The sequence below is a fragment of the Syngnathus scovelli genome, chromosome 3 (genome assembly GCF_024217435.2).
Source record: "Syngnathus scovelli strain Florida chromosome 3, RoL_Ssco_1.2, whole genome shotgun sequence".
Lineage (NCBI taxonomy): Eukaryota > Metazoa > Chordata > Actinopteri > Syngnathiformes > Syngnathidae > Syngnathus > Syngnathus scovelli.
In genome coordinates, this window is record NC_090849.1 from 7,430,336 (window position 1) to 7,452,918 (window position 22,583).

General features: G+C 37.5%; 1 protein-coding gene and 1 long non-coding RNA gene across 11 annotated transcripts in view; one reads left to right on the plus strand and one right to left on the minus strand.

Moving 5' to 3' along the window:
* Positions 1 to 22,327, minus strand: part of ehmt1a (euchromatic histone-lysine N-methyltransferase 1a) — a 103,515-nt gene extending 81,188 nt beyond the window's left edge. For 4 of the 10 annotated variants that reach the window (XM_049764203.1, XM_049764204.1, XM_049764202.1 and 1 more), the window contains exons 1-2: positions 21,660 to 22,327; positions 16,855 to 16,981 (exon numbers count right to left, since the gene is read on the minus strand). In XM_049764203.1, the coding sequence (XP_049620160.1) occupies positions 16,855 to 16,981; positions 21,660 to 21,989 (457 nt within the window). In that variant the 5' untranslated portion in view covers positions 21,990 to 22,327. The remainder of the gene's footprint in view (positions 1 to 16,854; positions 16,982 to 21,659) is intronic. The other 6 variants (XM_049764205.2, XM_049764207.1, XM_049764201.1 and 3 more) reach the window with 6 other exon arrangements.
* On the plus strand, positions 1,344 to 8,392 carry LOC137840137 (uncharacterized). Its single transcript, XR_011086604.1, has 2 exons — positions 1,344 to 5,561; positions 6,706 to 8,392. It is a non-coding gene; the product is annotated as an uncharacterized lncRNA (long non-coding RNA).
* Positions 22,328 to 22,583: the final 256 nt, after the last annotated feature.

The following is a 22,583-nucleotide window of genomic DNA, read 5'->3' on the forward strand; positions in this document are numbered from 1 at the left end:
GAATTGTGTAAGCATAGTGGAAGTGGGGGTGAAGGGGGTGAATATGGTAAGGATGAGGTGACCAAAGTGAATAAAGTTGGAATGGGTTGAATCGGTTGAAAAATGTAGAAATTAGAGTAGAAAAACCAAATTTTGTAGAATTTGGTTGAATTTCAAAATTGAAAATTTGGAAATTTTGGTAAGTGGGAAGGTGTGGAATAGGTAGGCAAAAGATGAACAGTTGAAAGTTGGAATGGGTTGAATCGGTTGAAAAACGTAGAAGTTAGAGTAGAAAAACGAAATTTTGGAGAATTTGGTTGAATTTCAAATTTGAAATTTTGGAATTTTTGGTAGGTGAGAAGTTGTGGAATAGGCAGGCAAAAGATGAACAGTTGAAAATTGGAATGGGTTGAATCGGTTGAAAAATGTAGAAACTAGAGGTGAAAAACGAAATTTCGTGAAATTTTGTCGGAATTTTTAACGTGAAAACGTGAAATTTTTGAATTTGGGAATTTTGAGAATGTCGAGAATCATTCCGAATGTGGTTTGAATGTGCTGAATGAGGTGAATTTAAAAGGGGAATGACGTAAATGTGAAATGTAGAATCTGCCATTGAGAATGAATGGGGAAAAATTTGTCGTAAATTCGCGAATTTTGCGAAATCGGAAAATTTTCGGAACGAGAAAAATGGAAGCGCTCATCTCGTGAATATTTGGAATACGTCAAAAGTGGAACGGAGTGAATCGGATGAATTATGTGGAAGAAGAAGCGGGACAAAAAAGTGTGGAGAATAAAATATAATAATAATAATAACTAGAAAATGCAATTTCTGGAGAAATTGCGTGTGAAGGCGAAGACTTTGAATCACTTCTTGGGGAATGATGCCGAATGATGTTGAAATGAGTTGAATTTCTTGAGAAAATAGAAGTGTAATCCTAAATTTTGGAGAATTTGGTTGAATTTCAAATTTGAAAGTTTGGAATTTTTGGTAAGTAGAAAGTTGTGGAATAGGTAGAAAAATGATGAACAGTTGAAAGTTGGAATGGGTAGAATCGGTTGAAAAATGTAGAAATTAGAGTAGAAAGACGAAATTTAGAAAAATTTGGTTGAATTTCAAATTTGGAATTTTTGGCAAATGGGAAGTTGTGGAATAGGTTGGCAAAAGATGAACAGTTGAAAGTTGGAATGAGTTGAATAAGTTGAAAAATGTAGAAATTAGAGTCGAAAAACGAAAATTTGGAGAATTTGGTTGAATTTCAAATTTGGAATTTTTGATCAGTGGGAAGTTGTGGAATAGGTAGGCAAAAGATGAACAGTTGAAAGTTGGAATGGGTAGAATTGGTTGAAAAATGTAGAAATTAGAGTAGAAAAACGAAATTTTGAAAAACTTGGTTAAATTTCAAATTTGGAATTTTTGGTAAACGGGAAGTTGTGGAATAGGTAGGCAAAAGATGAACAGTTGAAAGTTGGAATGGGTTAAATCGGTTGAACAATGTAGAAATTAGAGTAGAAAAATGAAATTCTGGGTAATTTGGTTGAATTTCAAATTTGGAATTTTTGGTAGGTGGGACGTTGTGCAATAGGTAGGCAAAAGATGAACAGTTGAAAGTTGGAATGGGTAGAATCGGTTGAAAAATGTAGAAATTAGAGTAGAAAAACGAAATTTAGAAAAATTTGGTTGAATTTCAAATTTGGAATTTTTGGCAAATGGGAAGTTGTGGAATAGGTTGGCAAAAGATGAACAGTTGAAAGTTGGAATGAGTTGAATCGGTTGAAAAATGTAGAAGTTAGAGTAGAAGAACGAAATTTTGGAGAATTTGGTTGAATTTCAAATTTAAAAATTTGGAGTTTTTGGTAGGTGAGAAGTTGTGGAATAGGCAGGCAAAAGATGAACAGTTGAAAGTTGGAATGGGTTGAATCGGTTGAAAAACGTAGAAGTCAGAGTAAAAAAACAAAATTTTGTAGAATTTGGTTGAATTTCAAATTTGAAAATTTTGAATATTTGGTATGTGAGAAGTTGTGGAATAGGCAGGCAAAAGATGAACAGTTGAAAGTTGGAATGGGTTGAATCGGTTGAAAAATGTAGAAATTAGAGTAGAAAAATGAAATTACGAAGAATTTGGTTGAATTTCAAATTTGAAAATTTGGAATTTTTTTGTAAGTGGGAAGTTGTGGAATAGGTAGGCAAAAGACGAACAGTTGGAAGTTGGAATGGGTTGAATCGGTCGAAAAATGTAGAAATTAGAGGTGAAAAACGAAATTTCGTGAAATTTTGTCGGAATTTTTAACGTGAAAACGTGAAATTTTTGAATTTGGGAATTTTGGGAATGTCGAGAATCATTCCGAATGTGGTTTGAATGTGCTGAATGAGGTGAATTTAAAAGGGGAATGACGTAAATGTGAAATGTCGAATCTGCCATTGAGAATGAATGGGGAAAAATTTGTCGTAAATTCGCGAATTTTGCGAAATCGGAAAATTTTCGGAACGAGAAAAATGGAAGCGCTCATCTCGTGAATATTTGGAATACGTCAAAAGTGGAACGGAGTGAATCGGATGAATTATGTGGAAGAAGAAGCGGGACAAAAAAGTGGCGGGAATAAAATAGAAGAATAATAATAATAATAATAGAGAATGGTGTAGAATAACATATGTGTGAAGGCCATCGCCTTCACACAACTAGAAAATGCAATTTCTGGAGAAATTGCGTGTGAAGGCGAAGACTTTGAATCACTTCTTGGGGAATGATGGCGAATGATGTTGAAATGAGTTGAATTTCTTGAGAAATGTGGAAAATAGAAGTGTAATACTAAATTTTGGAGAATTTGGTTGAATTTCAAATTTGAAGTTTGGAATTTGTGGTAAGTGGGAGGTTGTGGAATAGGTAGGGAAAAGATGAACAGTTGAATGTTGGAACGGGTTGAATCGGTTAAAAAATGTAGACGTGAAAGCAAATGTTGAATCTCCATAGAGAATGAATGGGAATTAAAAGAAAAAGCAATTGCGCCAAAATATTTTGAAATTTGGAACAAAACGAAAATAAATAGCTTCAGGAGGTTCACTTTTGGAGTTAAAATGTTGAAATGGGTTCAATCGGACAAAAAATGCAAAAGTTAGCGACTAATGTAGCTATTTAGGGCAGTTAATGTTGAAATAAGGTCACTTCCGGGGTGATTTGGGTCACTTCCGGTCTATTTGGGTCACTTCCGGTTTGAGTAGAGGCACTTCCGGTTTGATTTGGGGTCACTTCCGGTTTACCTAAGGTCACTTCCTGTTTACCTAAGGTCACTTGCGGTTTGATATGGGGCACTTCCGGTACATTCTGGGTTCATTGGGGGCACTTCCGGGTCAATCCAAGATGGCCGCCACACTGGAAGTGTGGGTGAAGGAGGTGAATATGGTAAGCATAAGGTAAACAAAGTGAATAAAGTTGGAATGGGTTGAATCGGTTGAAAAATGTGGAAAAAAGAGTAGAAAAACGAAATTGTAGAGAATTTTTGGTAAGTGGAAAGTTGTGGAATAGGCAGGCAAAGGATGAACAGTTGAATGTTGGAACGGGTTGAATCGGTTAAAAAATGTAGAAGTGAGAGCAAATGTTGAATCCCCATAGAGAATGAATGGGAATTAAAAGAAAAAGCAATTGCGCCAAAATATTTTGAAATTTGAAACAAAACGTAAAAAAACAGGTTCAGGAGGTTCACTTTTGGGGTTAAAATGTTGAAACGGGTTCAATCGGACAAAAAAAGCAAATGTTAGCGCCTAATGTAGCTATTTAGGGCAGTTAATGTTGAAATAAGTTCACTTCCGGGTTGATTTGGGTCACTTCCGGTCTATTTGGGTCACTTCCGGTTTGAATAGAGGCACTTCCGGTCTAGCTGAGGTCACTTCCTGTTTATTTGGGGTCACTTCCGGTTTAATAAGGTCACTTCCGGTTTAAAAAGGTCACTTCCGGTTTGATTTGGGGTCACTTCCGGTTTACCTAAGGTCACTTCCTGTTTACCTAAGGTCACTTCCGGTTCGATTTGGGGCACTTCCGGTTCATTCTAGGGTCATTGGGAGCACTTCAGGGTCAATCCAAGATGGCCGCCACACTGGAAGTGGGGGTCAAGGGTTGAATTGTGTAAGCATAGTGGAAGTGGGGGTGAAGGGGGTGAATATGGTAAGGATGAGGTGACCAAAGTGAATAAAGTTGGAATGGGTTGAATCGGTTGAAAAATGTAGAAATTAGAGTAGAAAAACCAAATTTTGTAGAATTTGGTTGAATTTCAAAATTGAAAATTTGGAAATTTTGGTAAGTGGGAAGGTGTGGAATAGGTAGGCAAAAGATGAACAGTTGAAAGTTGGAATGGGTTGAATCGGTTGAAAAACGTAGAAGTTAGAGTAGAAAAACGAAATTTTGGAGAATTTGGTTGAATTTCAAATTTGAAATTTTGGAATTTTTGGTAGGTGAGAAGTTGTGGAATAGGCAGGCAAAAGATGAACAGTTGAAAGTTGGAATGGGTTGAATCGGTTGAAAAATGTAGAAGTTAGAGTAGAAAAACGAAATTACGAAGAATTTGGTTGAATTTCAAATTTGAAAATTTGGAATTTTTTTGTAAGTGGGAAGTTGTGGAATAGGTAGGCAAAAGATGAACAGTTGGAAGTTGGAACGGGTTGAATCGGTCGAAAAATGTAGAAATTAGAGGTGAAAAACGAAATTTCGTGAAATTTTGTCGGAATTTTTAACGAGAAAACGTGAAATTTTTGAATTTGGGAATTTTGGGAATGTCGAGAATCATTCCGAATGTGGTTTGAATGTGCTGAATGAGGTGAATGTAAAAGGGGAATGACGTAAATGTGAAATGTCGAATCTGCCATTGAGAATGAATGGGGAAAAATTTGTCGTAAATTCGCGAATTTTGCGAAATCGGAAAATTTTCGGAACGAGAAAAATGGAAGCGCTCATCTCGTGAATATTTGGAATACGTCAAAAGTGGAACGGAGTGAATCGGATGAATTATGTGGAAGAAGAAGCGGGACAAAAAAGTGGCGGGAATAAAATAGAAGAATAATAATAACTAGAAAATGCAATTTCTGGAGAAATTGCGTGTGAAGGCGAAGACTTTGAATCACTTCTTGGGGAATGCTGGCGAATTATGCTGAAACGAGTTGAATTACTTGAGAAATGTAGAAAATAGAGGTGAAAAACGGAATTTTGGAGAATTTGGTGGAATTTCAGAATTTTGGAGAATTTGGTTGAGTTTAAAATCTTAAAATGTGGAATTTATGGCAAGTGGAAATTTGGGGAATAGGTAGGAAAAAGATGAAGAGTTGAAAGTTGGAATGGGTTGAATCGGTTGAAAAATGTACAAATTAGAGTCGAAAAACGAAATTTTTCCGAATTTGGTTGAATTTCAAATTTGGAATTTTTGGTAAGTGGGAAGTTGTGAAATAGGTAAGCAAAAGATGAAAAGTTGAAAGTTGGAATGGATTGAATCGGTTGCACAATGTAAAGATTAGAGTAGAAAAACAAAATGTTTGAGAATTTGGTTGAATTTCAAATTTTTAATTTTTAATTTTTGGTAAGTGGGAAGTTGTGGAATAGGTAGGCAAAAGATGAAGAGTTGAAAGTTGGAATGGGTTGAATCGGTTGAACAATGTAGAAATTAGAGTAGAAAAACAAAATGTTGGAGAATTTGGTTGAATTTCAAATATGGAATTTTTGGTAAGTGGGAAGTTGTGGAATAGGTAGGCAAAAGATGAAGAGTTGAAAGTTGGAATGGGTTGAATCGGTTGAACAATGTAGAAATTAGAGTAGAAAAACAAAATGTTGGAGAATTTGGTTGAATTTCAAATATGGAATTTTTGGTAAGTGGGAAGTTGTGGAATAGGTAGGCAAAAGATGAAGAGTTGAAAGTTGGAATGGGTTGAATCGGTTGAACAATGTAGAAATTAGATTAGAAAAACGAAATTTTGGAGAATTTGGTTGAATTTCAAATTTGGAATTTTTGGTAAACGGGAAGTTGTGGAATAGGTAGGCAAAACATGAACAGTTGAAAGTTGGAATGAGTTGAATCGGTTAAAAAATGTAGAAATTAGAGTAGAAAAACAAAATTTTTGAGAATTTGGTTGAATTCCAAATTTGGAAATTTTGGTAAGTGGGAAGTTGTGAAATAGGTAAGCAAAAGATGTAAAGTTGAAAGTTGGAATGGATTGAATCGGTTTCACAATGTAAAGATTAGAGAAGAAAAACCAAATGTTTGAGAATTTGGTTGAATTTCAAATTTGGAATTTTTGGTAAGTGGGAAGTTGTGGAATAGGTAGGCAAAAGATGAAGAGTTGAAAGTTGGAACGGGTTGAATCGGTTGAACAATGTAGAAATTAGAGTAGAAAAACGAAATTTTGGAGATTTTGGTTGAATTTCAAATTTGGAATTTTTGGTAAGTCGGAAGTTGTGGAATAGGTAGGCAAAAGATGAAGAGTTGAAAGTTGGAATGGGTTGAATCGGTTGAACAATGTAGAAATTAGAGTAGAAAAACAAAATGTTGGAGAATTTGGTTGAATTTCAAATATGGAATTTTTGGTAAGTGGGAAGTTGTGGAATAGATAGGCAAAAGATGAACAGTTGAAAGTTGGAATGAGTTGAATCGGTTGAACAATGTAGAAATTAGAGTAGAAAAACGAAATTTAGAAAGATTTGGTTGAATTTCAAATTTGGAATTTTTGGTAAACGGGAAGTTGTGGAATAGGTAGGCAAAACATGAACAGTTGAAAGTTGGAATGAGTTGAATCGGTTGAAAAATGTAGAAATTAGAGTAGAAAAACAAAATTTTTGAGAATTTGGTTGAATTCCAAATTTGAAAATTTGGAATTTTTCATAAGTTGGAAGTTGTGGAATAGTTAGAAAAAGATGAACAGTTGAAAGTTGGAATGGGTTGAATCGGTTGAAAAACGTAAAAGTTACAGTGGAAAAACGAAATTTTGGAGAATTTGGTTGAATTTCAAATTTGGAATTTTTGGTAAGTGGGAAGTTGTGGAATAGGTAGGCAAAAGATGAACAGTTGAAAGTTGGAATGAGTTGAATCGGTTGAACAATGTAGAAAAAAGTGGAATGATGTAAATGTGAAATGTCGAATCTGCCATTAAGAATGAATGGGGAAAAATTTGTCGTAAGTTCGCGAATTTTGCGAAATCGGAAAATTTTCGGAACGAGAAAAATGGAAGCGCTCATCTCGTGAATATTTGGAACGCGTGAAAAGTGGAACGGAGTGAATCGGATGAACTATGTGGAAGAAGAAGCGGGACAAAAAAGTGTGGAGAATAAAATATAATAATAATAATAACTAGAAAATGCAATTTCTGGAGAAATTGCGTGTGAAGGCGAAGACTTTGAATCACTTCTTGGGGAATGATGCCGAATGATGTTGAAATGAGTTGAATTTCTTGAGAAATGTGGAAAATAGAAGTGTAATACTAAATTTTTGAGAATATGGTTGAATTTCAAATTTGATTTTTGGAATTTTTGGTAAGTGGAAAGTTGTGGAATAGGCAGGCAAAGGATGAACAGTTGAATGTTGGAACGGGTTGAATCGGTTAAAAAATGTAGAAGTGAGAGCAAATGTTGAATCCCCATAGAGAATGAATGGGAATTAAAAGAAAAAGCAATTGCGCCAAAATATTTTGAAATTTGGAACAAAACGTAAAAAAACAGCTTCAGGAGGTTCACTTTTGGGGTTAAAATGTTGAAACGGGTTCAATCGGACAAAAAATGCAAAAGTTAGCGCCTAATGTAGCTATTTATGGCAGTTAATGTTGAAATAAGTTCACTTCCGGGTTGATTTGGGTCACTTCCGGTCTATTTGGGTCACTTCCGGTCTGATTAGAGGCACTTCCGGTCCAGCTGAGGTCACTTCCGGTTTATTTGGGGTCACTTCCGGTTTAAAAAGGTCACTTCCGGTTTAAAAAGGTCACTTCCGGTTTGATTTGGGGTCACTTCCGGTTTACCTGAGGTCACTTCCTGTTTACCTAAGGTCACTTCCGGTTTGATTTGGGCCACTTCCGGTTCATTCTAGGTTCATTGGGAGCACTTCAGGGTCGATCCAAGATGGCCGCCACACTGGAAGTGGGGGTCAAGGGTTGAATTTTGTAAGCATAGTGGAAGTGGGGGTGAAGGGGGTGAATATGGTAAGGATGAGGTGACCAAAGTGAATAAAGTTGGAATGGGTTGAATCGGTTGAAAAATGTAGAAATTAGAGTAGAAAAACCAAATTTTGTAGAATTTGGTTGAATTTCAAAATTGAAAATTTGGAAATTTTGGTAAGTGGGAAGGTGTGGAATAGGTAGGCAAAAGATGAACAGTTGAAAGTTGGAATGGGTTGAATCGGTTGAAAAACGTAGAAGTTAGAGTAGAAAAACGAAATTTTGGAGAATTTGGTTGAATTTCAAATTTGAAATTTTGGAATTTTTGATAGGTGAGAAGTTGTGGAATAGGCAGGCAAAAGATGAACAGTTGAAAGTTGGAATGGGTTGAATCGGTTGAAAAATGTAGAAATTAGAGTAGAAAAACGAAATTACGAAGAATTTGGTTGAATTTCAAATTTGAAAATTTGGAATTTTTTTGTAAGTGGGAAGTTGTGGAATAGGTAGGCAAAAGATGAACAGTTGGAAGTTGGAACGGGTTCAATCGGTCGAAAAATGTAGAAATTAGAGGTGAAAAACGAAATTTCGTGAAATTTTGTCGGAATTTTTAACGTGAAAACGTGAAATTTTTGAATTTGGGAATTTTGGGAATGTCGAGAATCATTCCGAATGTGGTTTGAATGTGCTGAATGAGGTGAATTTAAAAGGGGAATGACGTAAATGTGAAATGTCGAATCTGCCATTGAGAATGAATGGGGAAAAATTTGTCGTAAATTCGCGAATTTTGCGAAATCGGAAAATTTTCGGAACAAGAAAAATGGAAGCCCTCATCTCGTGAATATTTGGAATACGTCAAAAGTGGAACGGAGTGAATCGGATGAATTATGTGGAAGAAGAAGCGGGACAAAAAAGTGGCGGGAATAAAATAGAAGAATAATAATAATAACTAGAAAATGCAATTTCTGGAGAAATTGCGTGTGAAGGCGAAGACTTTGAATCACTTCTTTGGGAATGATGCCGAATGATGTTGAAATGAGTTGAATTTCTTGAGAAATGTGGAAAATAGAAGTGTAATACTAAATTTTGGAGAATTTGGTTGAATTTCAAATTTGAAGTTTGGAATTTTTGGTAAGTGGGAGGTTGTGGAATAGGTAGGCAAAAGATGAACAGTCAAATGTTGGAACGGGTTGAATTGGTTAAAAAATGTAGAAGTTAGAGCAAATATTGAATCCCCATAGAGAATGAATGGGAATTAAAAGAAAAGATAATTGCGCCAAAATATTGTAAAATTTGGAACAAAACGAAAAAAAAAAAACAGCTTCAGGAGGTCCACCTTTGGGGTTAAAATGTTGAAACGGGTTCAATCGGACAAAAAATGCAAAAGTTAGCGACTAATGTAGCTATTTAGGGCAGTTAATGTTGAAATAAGGTCACTTCCGGTTTGATTTGGGTCACTTCCGGTTTGATTAGAGGCACTTCCGGTCCAGCTGAGGTCACTTCCGGTTTATTTGGGGTCACTTCCGGTTTTAAAAGGTCACTTCCGGTTTAAAAAGGTCACTTCCGGTTTGATTTGGGGTCACTTCCGGTTTACCTAAGGTCACTTCCTGTTTACCTAAGGTCACTTGCGGCTTGATATGGGGCACTTCCGGTACATTCTGGGTTCATTGGGGGCACTTCAGGGTCAATCCAAGATGGCCGCCACACTGGAAGTGTGGGTGAAGGAGGTGAATATGGTAAGCATAAGGTAAACAAAGTGAATAAAGTTGGAATGGGTTGAATCGGTTGAAAAATGTGGAAAAAAGAGTAGAAAAACGAAATTGTAGAGAATTTTGGTAAGTGGAAAGTTGTGGAATAGGCAGGCAAAGGATGAACAGTTGAATGTTGGAACGGGTTGAATCGGTTAAAAAATGTAGAAGTGAGAGCAAATGTTGAATCCCCATAGAGAATGAATGGGAATTAAAAGAAAAAGCAATTGCGCCAAAATATTTTGAAATTTGGAACAAAACGTAAAAAAACAGCTTCAGGAGGTTCACTTTTGGGGTTAAAATGTTGAAACGGGTTCAATCGGACAAAAAAAGCAAATGTTAGCGCCTAATGTAGCTATTTAGGGCAGTTAATGTTGAAATAAGTTCACTTCCGGGTTGATTTGGGTCACTTCCGGTCTATTTGGGTCACTTCCGGTTTGAATAGAGGCACTTCCGGTCTAGCTGAGGTCACTTCCTGTTTATTTGGGGTCACTTCCGGTTTAATAAGGTCACTTCCGGTTTAAAAAGGTCACTTCCGGTTTGATTTGGGGTCACTTCCGGTTTACCTAAGGTCACTTCCTGTTTACCTAAGGTCACTTCCGGTTCGATTTGGGGCACTTCCGGTTCATTCTAGGGTCATTGGGAGCACTTCAGGGTCAATCCAAGATGGCCGCCACACTGGAAGTGGGGGTCAAGGGTTGAATTTTGTAAGCATAGTGGAAGTGGGGGTGAAGGTGGTGAATATGGTAAGGATGAGGTGACCAAAGTGAATAAAGTTGGAATGGGTTGAATCGGTTGAAAAATGTAGAAATTAGAGTAGAAAAACCAAATTTTGTAGAATTTGGTTGAATTGCAAAATTGAAAATTTGGAAATTTTGGTAAGTGGGAAGGTGTGGAATAGGTAGGCAAAAGATGAACAGTTGAAAGTTGGAATGGGTTGAATCGGTTGAAAAACGTAGAAGTTAGAGTAGAAAAACGAAATTTTGGAGAATTTGGTTGAATTTCAAATTTGAAATTTTGGAATTTTTGGTAGGTGAGAAGTTGTGGAATAGGCAGGCAAAAGATGAACAGTTGAAAGTTGGAATGGGTTGAATCGGTTGAAAAATGTAGAAGTTAGAGTAGAAAAACGAAATTACGAAGAATTTGGTTGAATTTCAAATTTGAAAATTTGGAATTTTTTTGTAAGTGGGAAGTTGTGGAATAGGTAGGCAAAAGATGAACAGTTGGAAGTTGGAACGGGTTGAATCGGTCGAAAAATGTAGAAATTAGAGGTGAAAAACGAAATTTCGTGAAATTTTGTCAAAATTGTTAACGTGAAAATGTGAAATTTTTGAATTTGGCAATTTTGGGAATGTCGAGAATCATTCCGAATGTGGTTTGAATGTGCTGAATGACGTGAATTTAAAAGTGGAAAGACATAAATGTGAAATGTCGAATCTGCCATTAAGAATGAATGGGGAAAAATTTGTCGTAAATTCGCGAATTTTGCGAAATCGGAAAAATTTCGGAACGAGAAAAATGGAAGCACTCATCTCGTGAATATTTGGAATACGTCAAAAGTGGAACGGAGTGAATCGGATGAATTATGTGGAAGAAGAAGCGGGACAAAAAAGTGGCGGGAATAAAATAGAAGAATAATAATAATAGAGAATGGTGTAGAATAACATATGTGTGAAGGTCATCGCCTTCACACAATAATAATAATAATAGAGAATGGTGTAGAATAACATATGTGTGAAGGCCATCGCCTTCGCACAATAATAGAGAATGGTGTAGAATAACATATGTGTGAAGGCCATCGCCTTCACACAATAATAATAATAGAGAATGGTGTAGAATAACATATGTGTGAAGGCCATCGCCTTCACACAATAATAATAGAGAATGGTGTAGAATAACATATGTGTGAAGGCCATCGCCTTCACACAATAATAATAGAGAATGGTGTAGAATAACATATGTGTGAAGGCCATCGCCTTCACACAATAATAATAATAATAGTAGAGAATGGTGTAGAATAACATATGTGTGAAGGCCATCGCCTTCACACAATAATAGAGAATGGTGTAGAATAACATATGTGTGAAGGCCATCGCCTTCACACAATAATAGAGAATGGTGTAGAATAACATATGTGTGAAGGCCATCGCCTTCACACAATAATAATAATAATAATAATAATAATAATAGAGAATGGTGTAGAATAACATATGTGTGAAGGCCATCGCCTTCACACAATAATAATAGAGAATGGTGTAGAATAACATATGTGTGAAGGCCATCGCCTTCACACAATAATAATAGAGAATGGTGTAGAACAGGGGTCACCAACACGGTGCCCGCGGGCACCAGGTCGCCCGTGAGGACCGCATGAGTCGCCCGCCTGACTGTTCTCAAATTGGCTCAAATAGCGCCACTTGTCAGTGTGCTGCATCTATTTATTTTACGGTCAAACCTCGGATTTTGAACAAATCGGAATTCAAACAAAAGATTCAAGATTCGGCTCGGTGGCGCACTGGGTAGCACGTCCGCCTCACAGTTAGGAGGGTGCGGGTTCGATTCCACCTCCGGCCCTCCCTGTGTGGAGTTTGCATGTTCTCCCCGGGCCCGCGTGGGTTTTCTCCGGGCACTCCGGTTTCCTCCCACATTCCAAAAACATGCTTGGTAGGCCGATTGAAGACTCCAAATTGTCCCTAGGTGTGAGTGTGAGTGCGATTGGTTGTCTGTCTCTGTGTGCCCTGCGATTGGCTGGCAACCAGTTCAGGGTGTCCCCCGCCTACTGCCCGATGACGGCTGGGATAGGCTCCAGCACGCCCACGACCCCCGTGGGGACTAAGCGGTTCAGAAAATGGATGGATGGATGGATTTTTTTGCTTCGGTTGTCGAATCAAATTTGGGGGTCGAACCTCGGGAGATGAGCCCGGAGGACCCGAGAAAACCCAACCGCGCGGCCCGGATGCCGACTGACTCCATTGTTATTGTATTTTCGTTACTTTGAGGATTGTATTAACCCCTAATCATGCCTCCAAAGAAAGCAAGTGGGAGCAGAAAAGCCATCCTAAAACACAAAGACGCTCTTAAAGCAATGTGACTGAGCGCCCGGCGCGCTGCGGTTGCGTGATCGGACCAAATTAAGCTCCCTGCGCACTTAGGTCCACATAAATTTGGGAAAGTACATCAGGACTTTAAAAATATTTTCTAAATTTTAGCGACGGCTCCGTCACAATAATGCGACCAGCGCGGTGCAGTTGCGCGGTCGGCGGTGCGCTGCAGTTGCGCGATCGGACAAATATGCGCAAATGAAAAAATGCTTAAAAAAGGCAGGGTTTTTTTGTCTCGAAACGGATTACACATTTTTCCATTATTTGTAATGGGAAAAATAGATTCGGAATTCAACCTATACGCTTCTCGAACCGCCTTCTGGAACGGATTTGAATGTATTTTTGCTATTACTGTTCAAATCACACTTACATGTGAACTGGAAATGACAATAATAACACATAGTGAAAGCCAAATTGAGCAAATTGGCTATCTCAGAAGTGTGTGTCAAACTGGTAGCCCTTTGCCTTAATCAGTACCCAGGAAGTAGCTCTCGGTTTAAGAAAGTTTGGTGACCCCTGGTGTAGAATAACATATGTGTGAAGGCCATCGCCTTCACACAATAATAGAGAATGGTGTAGAATAACATATGTGTGAAGGCCATCGCCTTCACACAATAATAATAATAATAATAATAATAATAATAATAATAGAGAATGGTGTAGAATAACATATGTGTGAAGGCCATCGCCTTCACACAATAATAATAATAGAGAATGGTGTAGAATAACATATGTGTGAAGGCCATCGCCTTCACACAATAATAATAATAATAATACAGAATGGTGTAGAATAACATGTGTGAAGGCCATCGCCTTCACACAATAATAATAATAGAGAATGGTGTAGAATAGCATATGTGTGAAGGCCATCGCCTTCACACAATAATAATAATAATAGAGAATGGTGTAGAATAACATATGTGGGAAGGCCATCGCCTTCACACAATAATAATAATAGAGAATGGTGTAGAATAACATATGTGTGAAGGCCATCGCCTTCACACAATAATAGAGAATGGTGTAGAATAACATATGTGTGAAGGCCATCGCCTTCACACAATAATAATAGAGAATGGTGTAGAATAACATATGTGTGAAGGCCATCGCCTTCACACAATAATAATAGAGAATGGTGTAGAACAACATATGTGTGAAGGCCATCGCCTTCACACAATAATAATAATAATAATAATAATAATAATAATAATAATAATAATAATAATAAAGTAGAATAACAATGTGTGAAGGCCTTCGCCTTCACACAATAAAGGACAGCAATAACAATAGTGTGAAGGTCTTCACCTTCACACTAATAATAATAAAGGACAGCAATAACAATAGTGTGAAGGTCTTTACCTTCACACTAATAATAATAATAATAAAGGACAGCAATAACAATAGTGTGAAGGTCTTCACCTTCACACTAATAATAGAGAATGGTGTAGAATAACATGTGTGTGACGGCCATCGCCTTCACACAATAATAATAATAGAGAATGGTGTAGAATAACATATGTGTGAAGGCCATCGCCTTCACACAATAATAGAGAATGGTGTAGAATAACATATGTGTGAAGGCCATCGCCTTCACACAATAATAGAGAATGGTGTAGAATAACATATGTGTGAAGGCCATCGCCTTCACACAATAATAATAATAATAATAATAATAATAATAATAGAGAATGGTGTAGAATAACATATGTGTGAAGGCCATCGCCTTCACACAATAATAATAGAGAATGGTGTAGAATAACATATGTGTGAAGGCCATCGCCTTCACACAATAATAATAGAGAATGGTGTAGAATAACATATGTGTGAAGGCCATCGCCTTCACACAATAATAGAGAATGGTGTAGAATAACATATGTGTGAAGGCCATCGCCTTCACACAATAATAATAATAATAATAATAATAATAATAATAATAATAGAGAATGGTGTAGAATAACATATGTGTGAAGGCCATCGCCTTCACACAATAATAATAATACAGAATGGTGTAGAATAACATGTGTGAAGGCCATCGCCTTCACACAATAATAATAATAGAGAATGGTGTAGAATAACATATGTGTGAAGGCCATCGCCTTCACACAATAATAATAATAGAGAATGGTGTAGAATAACATATGTGTGAAGGCCATCGCCTTCACACAATAATAATAATAATAATAATAATAATAGAGAATGGTGTAGAATAACATATGTGTGAAGGCCATCGCCTTCACACAATAATAGAGAATGGTGTAGAATAACATATGTGTGAAGGCCATCGCCTTCACACAATAATAATAATAATAGAGAATGGTGTAGAATAACATATGTGGGAAGGCCATCGCCTTCACACAATAATAATAATAGAGAATGGTGTAGAATAACATATGTGTGAAGGCCGTCGCCTTCACACAATAATAGAGAATGGTGTAGAATAACATATGTGTGAAGGCCATCGCCTTCACAAGATAATAATAATAATAATAATAATAGAGAATGGTGTAGAATAACATATGTGTGAAGGCCATCGCCTTCACACAATAATAATAGAGAATGGTGTAGAATAACATATGTGTGAAGGCCATCGCCTTCACACAATAATAATAGAAAATGGTGTAGAATAACATATGTGTGAAGGCCATCGCCTTCACACAATAATAGAGAATGGTGTAGAATAACATATGTGTGAAGGCCATCGCCTTCACACAATAATAATAGAGAATGGTGTAGAATAACATATGTGTGAAGGCCATCGCCTTCAAACAATAATAATAATAATAATAATAATAATAATAATAATAATAATAAAGTAGAATAACAATGTGTGAAGGCCTTCGCCTTCACACAATAAAGGACAGCAATAACAATAGTGTGAAGGTCTTCACCTTCACACTAATAATAATAAAGGACAGCAATAACAATAGTGTGAAGGTCTTTACCTTCACACTAATAATAATAATAATAAAGGACAGCAATAACAATAGTGTGAAGGTCTTCACCTTCACACTAATAATAGAGAATGGTGTAGAATAACATATGTGTGACGGCCATCGCCTTCACACAATAATAATAATAGAGAATGGTGTAGAATAACATATGTGTGAAGGCCATCGCCTTCACACAATAATAGAGAATGGTGTAGAATAACATATGTGTGAAGGCCATCGCCTTCACACAATAATAATAATAAAGGACAGCAATAACAATAGTGTGAAGGTCTTCACCTTCACACTAATAAAGGACAGCAATAACAATAGTGTGAAGGTCTTCACCTTCACACTAATAATAATAATAATAATAATAATAATAGAGAATGGTGTAGAATAACATGTGTGTGAAGGCCATCGCCTTCACACCATAATAATAATAATAATAATAATAGAGAATGGTGTAGAATAACATATGTGTGAAGGCCATCGCCTTCACGCAATAATAATAATAATAGAGAATGGTGTAGAATAACATATGTGTGAAGGCCATCGCCTTCACACAATAATAGAGAATGGTGTAGAATAACATGTGTGAAGGCCATCGCCTTCACACAATGATAGAGAATGGTGTAGAATAACATATGTGTGAAGGCCATCGCCTTCACACAACAATAGAGAATGGTGTAGAATAACGTGTGAAGGCCATCGCCTTCACACAATAATAATGATAGAGAATGGTGTAGAATAACATATGTGTGAAGGCCATCACCTTCACACAATAATAATAATAGAGAATGGTGTAGAATAACATATGTGTGAAGGCCATCGCCTTCACACAATAAGACATTATATGACATATGTAATATGATGTATATATGATATAATACAATACATGATATGATATATATGATGACGTTATGACATGATATATGAACAATATTAAGTACTACTGATTAACCAGAGAACATTGGATGAAACAAAACCTGAGTGAGGTTTAGCGGAGATGACGACGGCTCTCATTTCATCTTTAACACAAATCTCTGTGACCTCAGGTGACACTGAAGTGTCCATGTCTGTCAAGACCAAATTGGTTCTCTTCCCAGCAGACTTCTGACAGAACACAGCAATGAACATACATTAATACATATACCGTAATTTTCGGACTATAAGTCGCGTTTTTTTTTTTCATAGTTTGGGTGGGGGGGCGACTTATACTCAGGAGCCACTTATATGTTTTTTTTTTCACAAATTTTTACTTGATCATTAACACATCACTTACTTACAAGTATAGTTGACCACTTCACATGTCATTTTTAGTATAGTTGATCACTTGACATGCTTTTATATCTTTATCTTGAACATATTCAAAACATAAAAAATAGAGAAAAAAATCAAATAAAGCAATTAACACTTTAAAGCGCCATATCCAAGTCCACTGTCTGCTGTATGCACACTTGCTCCATTTTTGCTCCTCTTATATTTATTATGTTATTTGTTTATTTATTATTTATTCATCACTCTTATTTATTCATTGTTTGTGCCTTCTTGTTTTTTTTGTGTTGTTTACTTGTATGCATATTGTGTACTATGTCTTGTCACCGTGGGATAGTGGAAACGTAATTTCGATCTCTTTCTGTGTCTTGGCATATGAAGAAATCGACAATAACTCAGACTTTGACTTTGATGAAACAACCAAATAAACAAAACAAGAAAGCTACATCTGAAAAAATATATATTTTCAGACGAAACTGTATGAGGGCGCTCTAAATGGGAAAGGTTTAAGAAAAATGGCACCAAAAAGAAACTCATATTTTGCAGGTAACAAACTTCAAGTTGTAAAATATGCAGCCGAAAACAGTAATCGAGCAGCAGAAAGAAAGTTTGGAGAACCATGATGTACCAAAGCATTACTGTAATTTGAATTTCAAGTGACGTCAGTGGCACGGCGCGGCGGTTGTTTACATGAAGGACAAACTTACCCACGTACGTACTACCGGCATCAGCTTTGTTTCTAAGTGACACGGAGAACGCAGAAATTGAAGGAATTAAGGATTTGGAGTGACATAGAAGGTTTGAAAAACTATTATGGCTTTTACGGATGCCCGGTCCTACTCTCCTGAGCTCTCGTTCACCTCCATGGATCGAAGTCGGGGGCCGGCTCGGCCGGGTGGCTGTCCGCGGACGGTGCATGGGGCTCGGACATGGCTTTTACGCACGCCCGGTCCTATTGTATGGAGCTCTCTTCCACATCGGTGGCTGGAAGTCCACGCCGCCACACGCTTGGAAGTTTGTTTTGTTAAATAAAGAGCCGTTTACCAAACCCACGTCTTTCCTTGTACTTTGTTAACACTACAATATAGTTATATAGTAGATCTGTGGAATAACGACAAGGCTGACGTCAGGACGCACGCGCGGCCTTGTTGACAAAGGACGAGGAATTTGATCGATGGATTTAATGATTTAAAGTGCACAGATGGTTTGATAATATTACTTACATAATAGTTATTTGAAATATAATTTATATATCGTTATAAGGGCCTGTGGAATATTTTGAATGGCAGCGCCGTCAGCCGCGCGCACCCATTGTTGACAAAGAACGATCAATGGATTTAATGAATTGGAGTGACACCGATGGTTTTATAAACGTGTTATTTATGTAATAGTTCTCTTTAAAAACTCTATATGTTACGTCAGGCCCATTCTCAGCTTTTCGTTTGTGTTTGTCACGTTAGCATACCTATCGTTTAGCCTGTTGTTGCTATCGTATCGAACGATCGGTGGATTTAATGAATTGGAGTGACACAGATGGTTTTATAAACATGTTATTTATGTAATAGTTGTCTTTAATAACTCTATATGTTACGTCAGGCCCGTTCTCAGCTCTTTGTTTGTGTTTTTCACGTTAGCATACCTATCGTTTAGCCTGTTGTTGCTATCGTTTAGCCTGTTGTTGCTCGTTCATGACTGTTCTTGGTGTGGGATTTTGTCGAATAAATTGCCCCCCAAAATGCGACTTATACTCCGGAGCGACTTTTATATGTTTTTTTTGTCACTTTTTGGGGCATTTTAGGGCTGGTGCGACTTATACTCTGAGCGACTTATAGTCCGAAAATTACGGTAACAATTTCCCCCCCCCAAAAAAAAGAAAAAAAAAACTAGGTCAAATTTCACCCAGTTAAAAGATCAAACTCAAAAGATCAAGGAAGAAGCAGCAAGATGAAAAAAGTGAAAAACAAGTCGAGTGCCCCTAATGCCGACGTCAGACTGCTCAGATGTAGCACGATAATGAGCCGACAGACATGACGCAGACAAACAAAGCTTGTCGTGGCCGATTTTCAGTTGTCTTGACGTGTCAAAGCCCGTGTGACAATTACTGCTCAATTACTTTGTTAATTGTGGTAACGCTGTTATCGTTACTAACAGTGGAATGTGGCACATTATTATGATGCTTGGGACGCGTCGACACGCAACACTAAAACCCTTCTGGCTTTCCACGGACTAACTTTTGACTTACGACGCCTCGCGTCAGCCAATCAGCTTCGGGAATGTATTCTGCGCCACGGTGGGCCAAAAACATAAACAAAACAATGATCATTGTCGCCGTCCGTGCTCATCCGCTGTACTCTTCTTTGTACTTATACCTGGAAAAAAATAAACGGGAGCAGGCTTGGTGGACTTTGAATGAAGAGTATGTTTTTCTCTGTTCGTTTTACAGCCGTCTGACTGTACGAAGACGCAACATTGTTTACATTATAATAGTGAATTGTTGGCCACTACATGCTGTAACGTTTTTTTTCTATCATCAGAGGAGTTTCGCCCTAAAAAATATTTAAAAGTGTGCGGTGTGCGCATTCGGCTGATGTGAACAATTATCTGAAAGTTGTGTAACAATTGATTATTTATTTTATGCTTATTTTACATTGTTCAATAAATATTAAGTTAAATGAAGGTCTATGTTGTTATACTCTATGCAACTGTATTGACATGCTAAAAAATCTGAATTATTTTACATAATAAAACCTAATGCAATAATTACTTTCCCTATTAACTAGTTACATTTGTGAAGGAGTAATTGAATTACTTTTTTGAACGATAACTAGTAACTGTAACTAATTACATTTTGTAAGTAATTTGCCCAACACTGTTTACTGGTGGTTCTCACTGTCACACAGAAGCACAGACAACCTTAGCCTAAAAATATGGCATTACATTTTCCTTCAGTATAACATGGGGCCAGCGTTTGACAGTGAGATAAGTTAGAAAAACAATGTGTTTCAAGCATGTATTGTATTCTATTATATTTATTATTTATTCTCAGTTCACTTTCTTGCACGTGAAAATAGGCTTTGTGACAGATCATCTGCTCTCGCATATCCCAGGAATTCTGAATCATAATATCTTGAAGTCATACAGTCATAATCTAAAACCCGAATGTGTATGTACATCTGTTTTTTCTTTGAGCACATATTGAGACATTCACCGAACATGAGGATGAACAGTCCGGCTTTATTGCCACTCGTAACTAGCTTCTTCTTGGAGCATGGCGCTAAACCAGTGGTTCTTAACCGGTAGCACCCCCCCCCTCCGTCCGCAGATACACACCGGTGACGCAGACCATGACAAATTTTACTGTCTGCCATAGTCTCCACAATACGCTTAAGCACATCTGAAATAAAGTTTACATTATTTTAAAAAAATATATTTTTTTTTTCCTTAAGGAAGCCATTTGTGTATTTTGGGTCCTGCATCCCTGCAAAAGCGCTTTATATTATGGAATATGAATTACTTCTCATGTTATTTAACATTTGTCTACCTTTGCTTTACTGCCAAGTATTTATGTATGTATATTTATATTTGCATCTTATTTATTTTGCTTTATTAATTTCGTATGTTAATAAAATGTCAAAGTAATTTCTAGTTTATTCATCCATCCATCCATTTTCTGAACCACTTAGTCCCCACGGAGGTCGCGGGTGTGCTGGAGCCTATCCCAGCCGTCATCGGGCAGTAGGCGGGGGACACCCTGAACTGGTTGCCAGCCAATCGCAGGGCACACAGAGACAGACAACCAATCGCACACACACTCACACCTAGGGACAATTTGGAGTCTTCAATCGGCCTACCAAGCATGTTTTTGGAATGTGGGAGGAAACTGGAGTGCCCGGAGAAAACCCACGCGGGCCCGGGGAGAACACGCAAACTCCACACAGGGAGGGCCGGAGGTGGAATCGAACCCGCACCCTCGAAACTGTGAGGCGGACGTGCTACCCAGTGCCCCACCGAGCCGCCTAGTTTATTCATTTTTCAAAAAATGTAAATAATATACGTATATAAATAATTAAAAAATATTGTGATAATAATCGAGGTCGAAAGATATGGAAAAACTAAATCATGATGAACATTTTTGCTATATTTCCCAGCCTTCCCGCAAGGACAGAGGTCTGAAAGTCGCTTATTGGTTATCGGAACTTTTTTCTGCCAAATATTGGAATCTGCATCGGCCTGAAAAATATCCATACGGTCTCGAGAGCACAGTTTAGCTAAGTCTATTGCGAAGCATTTTATCAGTATGATAGTACCGGTATGTCTTTTCACTTTGCATGTCAATAATATTAAATTCACTCACGCAAGTGTTTATTTATCGAACATTGCACAACCATGTCCTTAGGACTCAGTCGGTTGAAATGCTCATGGGGCACAAAAGGCAAGGTCTGATCAATTCATCAGATATTTGTGAAAATTTGAATTCTGCTAAACTTTCTTCAAAAGCACATTAGTAGGTTCTTACCTCATCTCCACGTGTTCTTGTATGCGTATTTTCAAATGACGGATGTTTTGTATTGGATGTGTGAGCGTCTGAAGTTCCGACGGATGCTGCAAGATGCACATCCGTCGGAAGTTGAGTCGTGACTTGTCCAGTTGTGCTAAGTAACAGGATGCCGGAATATCCAAACCTTCTTAGAGGGGAGCCAGCAGGCCGTATGCTGACTCTGTGGAACGGAGTTGCTTTTAGACTTGACCTGTCATCATGCTTGACACTGGTTCCCATGCCTGTCCCTAAATCATTGAAGGGTCCCCCGTCTGGCCGAGGACCCTCCGCCGCTCCATTACGGTCCATGAGTGTTCTGAAGAAACTCAACTGCTGTTCAAATAAATATTAATCTACTATGTGACTATAACTACACAAACATTTGCAGCAGGGTGTTCAGCAAATGGGCGGACTCTGAACTGAACTGTATGGAAAGTTGGACAGCGCGTCTCCCTAGCTAGCTAACAGGCGTAACCCTGAAGTATTCTCACCGGTCTGTGGAGGTTGTGGTATGGCGGGTAACGGGTACGATTTGGTTGCGGTATTCCCCGATGTCTTCCAAAATTATAAACAGATCTTGTTCAACAGCGTTTGTAATTAACTTTTTCATACATGCGCAGTTCTGTGATATTTTTCTTCTTCTTCTTGTGTAGTTTATTTTGTAGTTGTCAAACCACCGTTTAGGCCCATTACTGCCATCGATCGGACTGGAGGGTGAAACTGTAAAGTCGGGGAGCAAATTAACATGAAAATACTTATATCGTTCTCGTTCACCCTGTTTCCTTGATAAATAACACATTCACTGTTTCTGAATTTTGGTCATTGTCCCAAGAAAATATTTTTTTACCTAAACCTGTTCCCCAAATGTATATTGCGGCAGAAGTCAGAAACATAACTTTAATC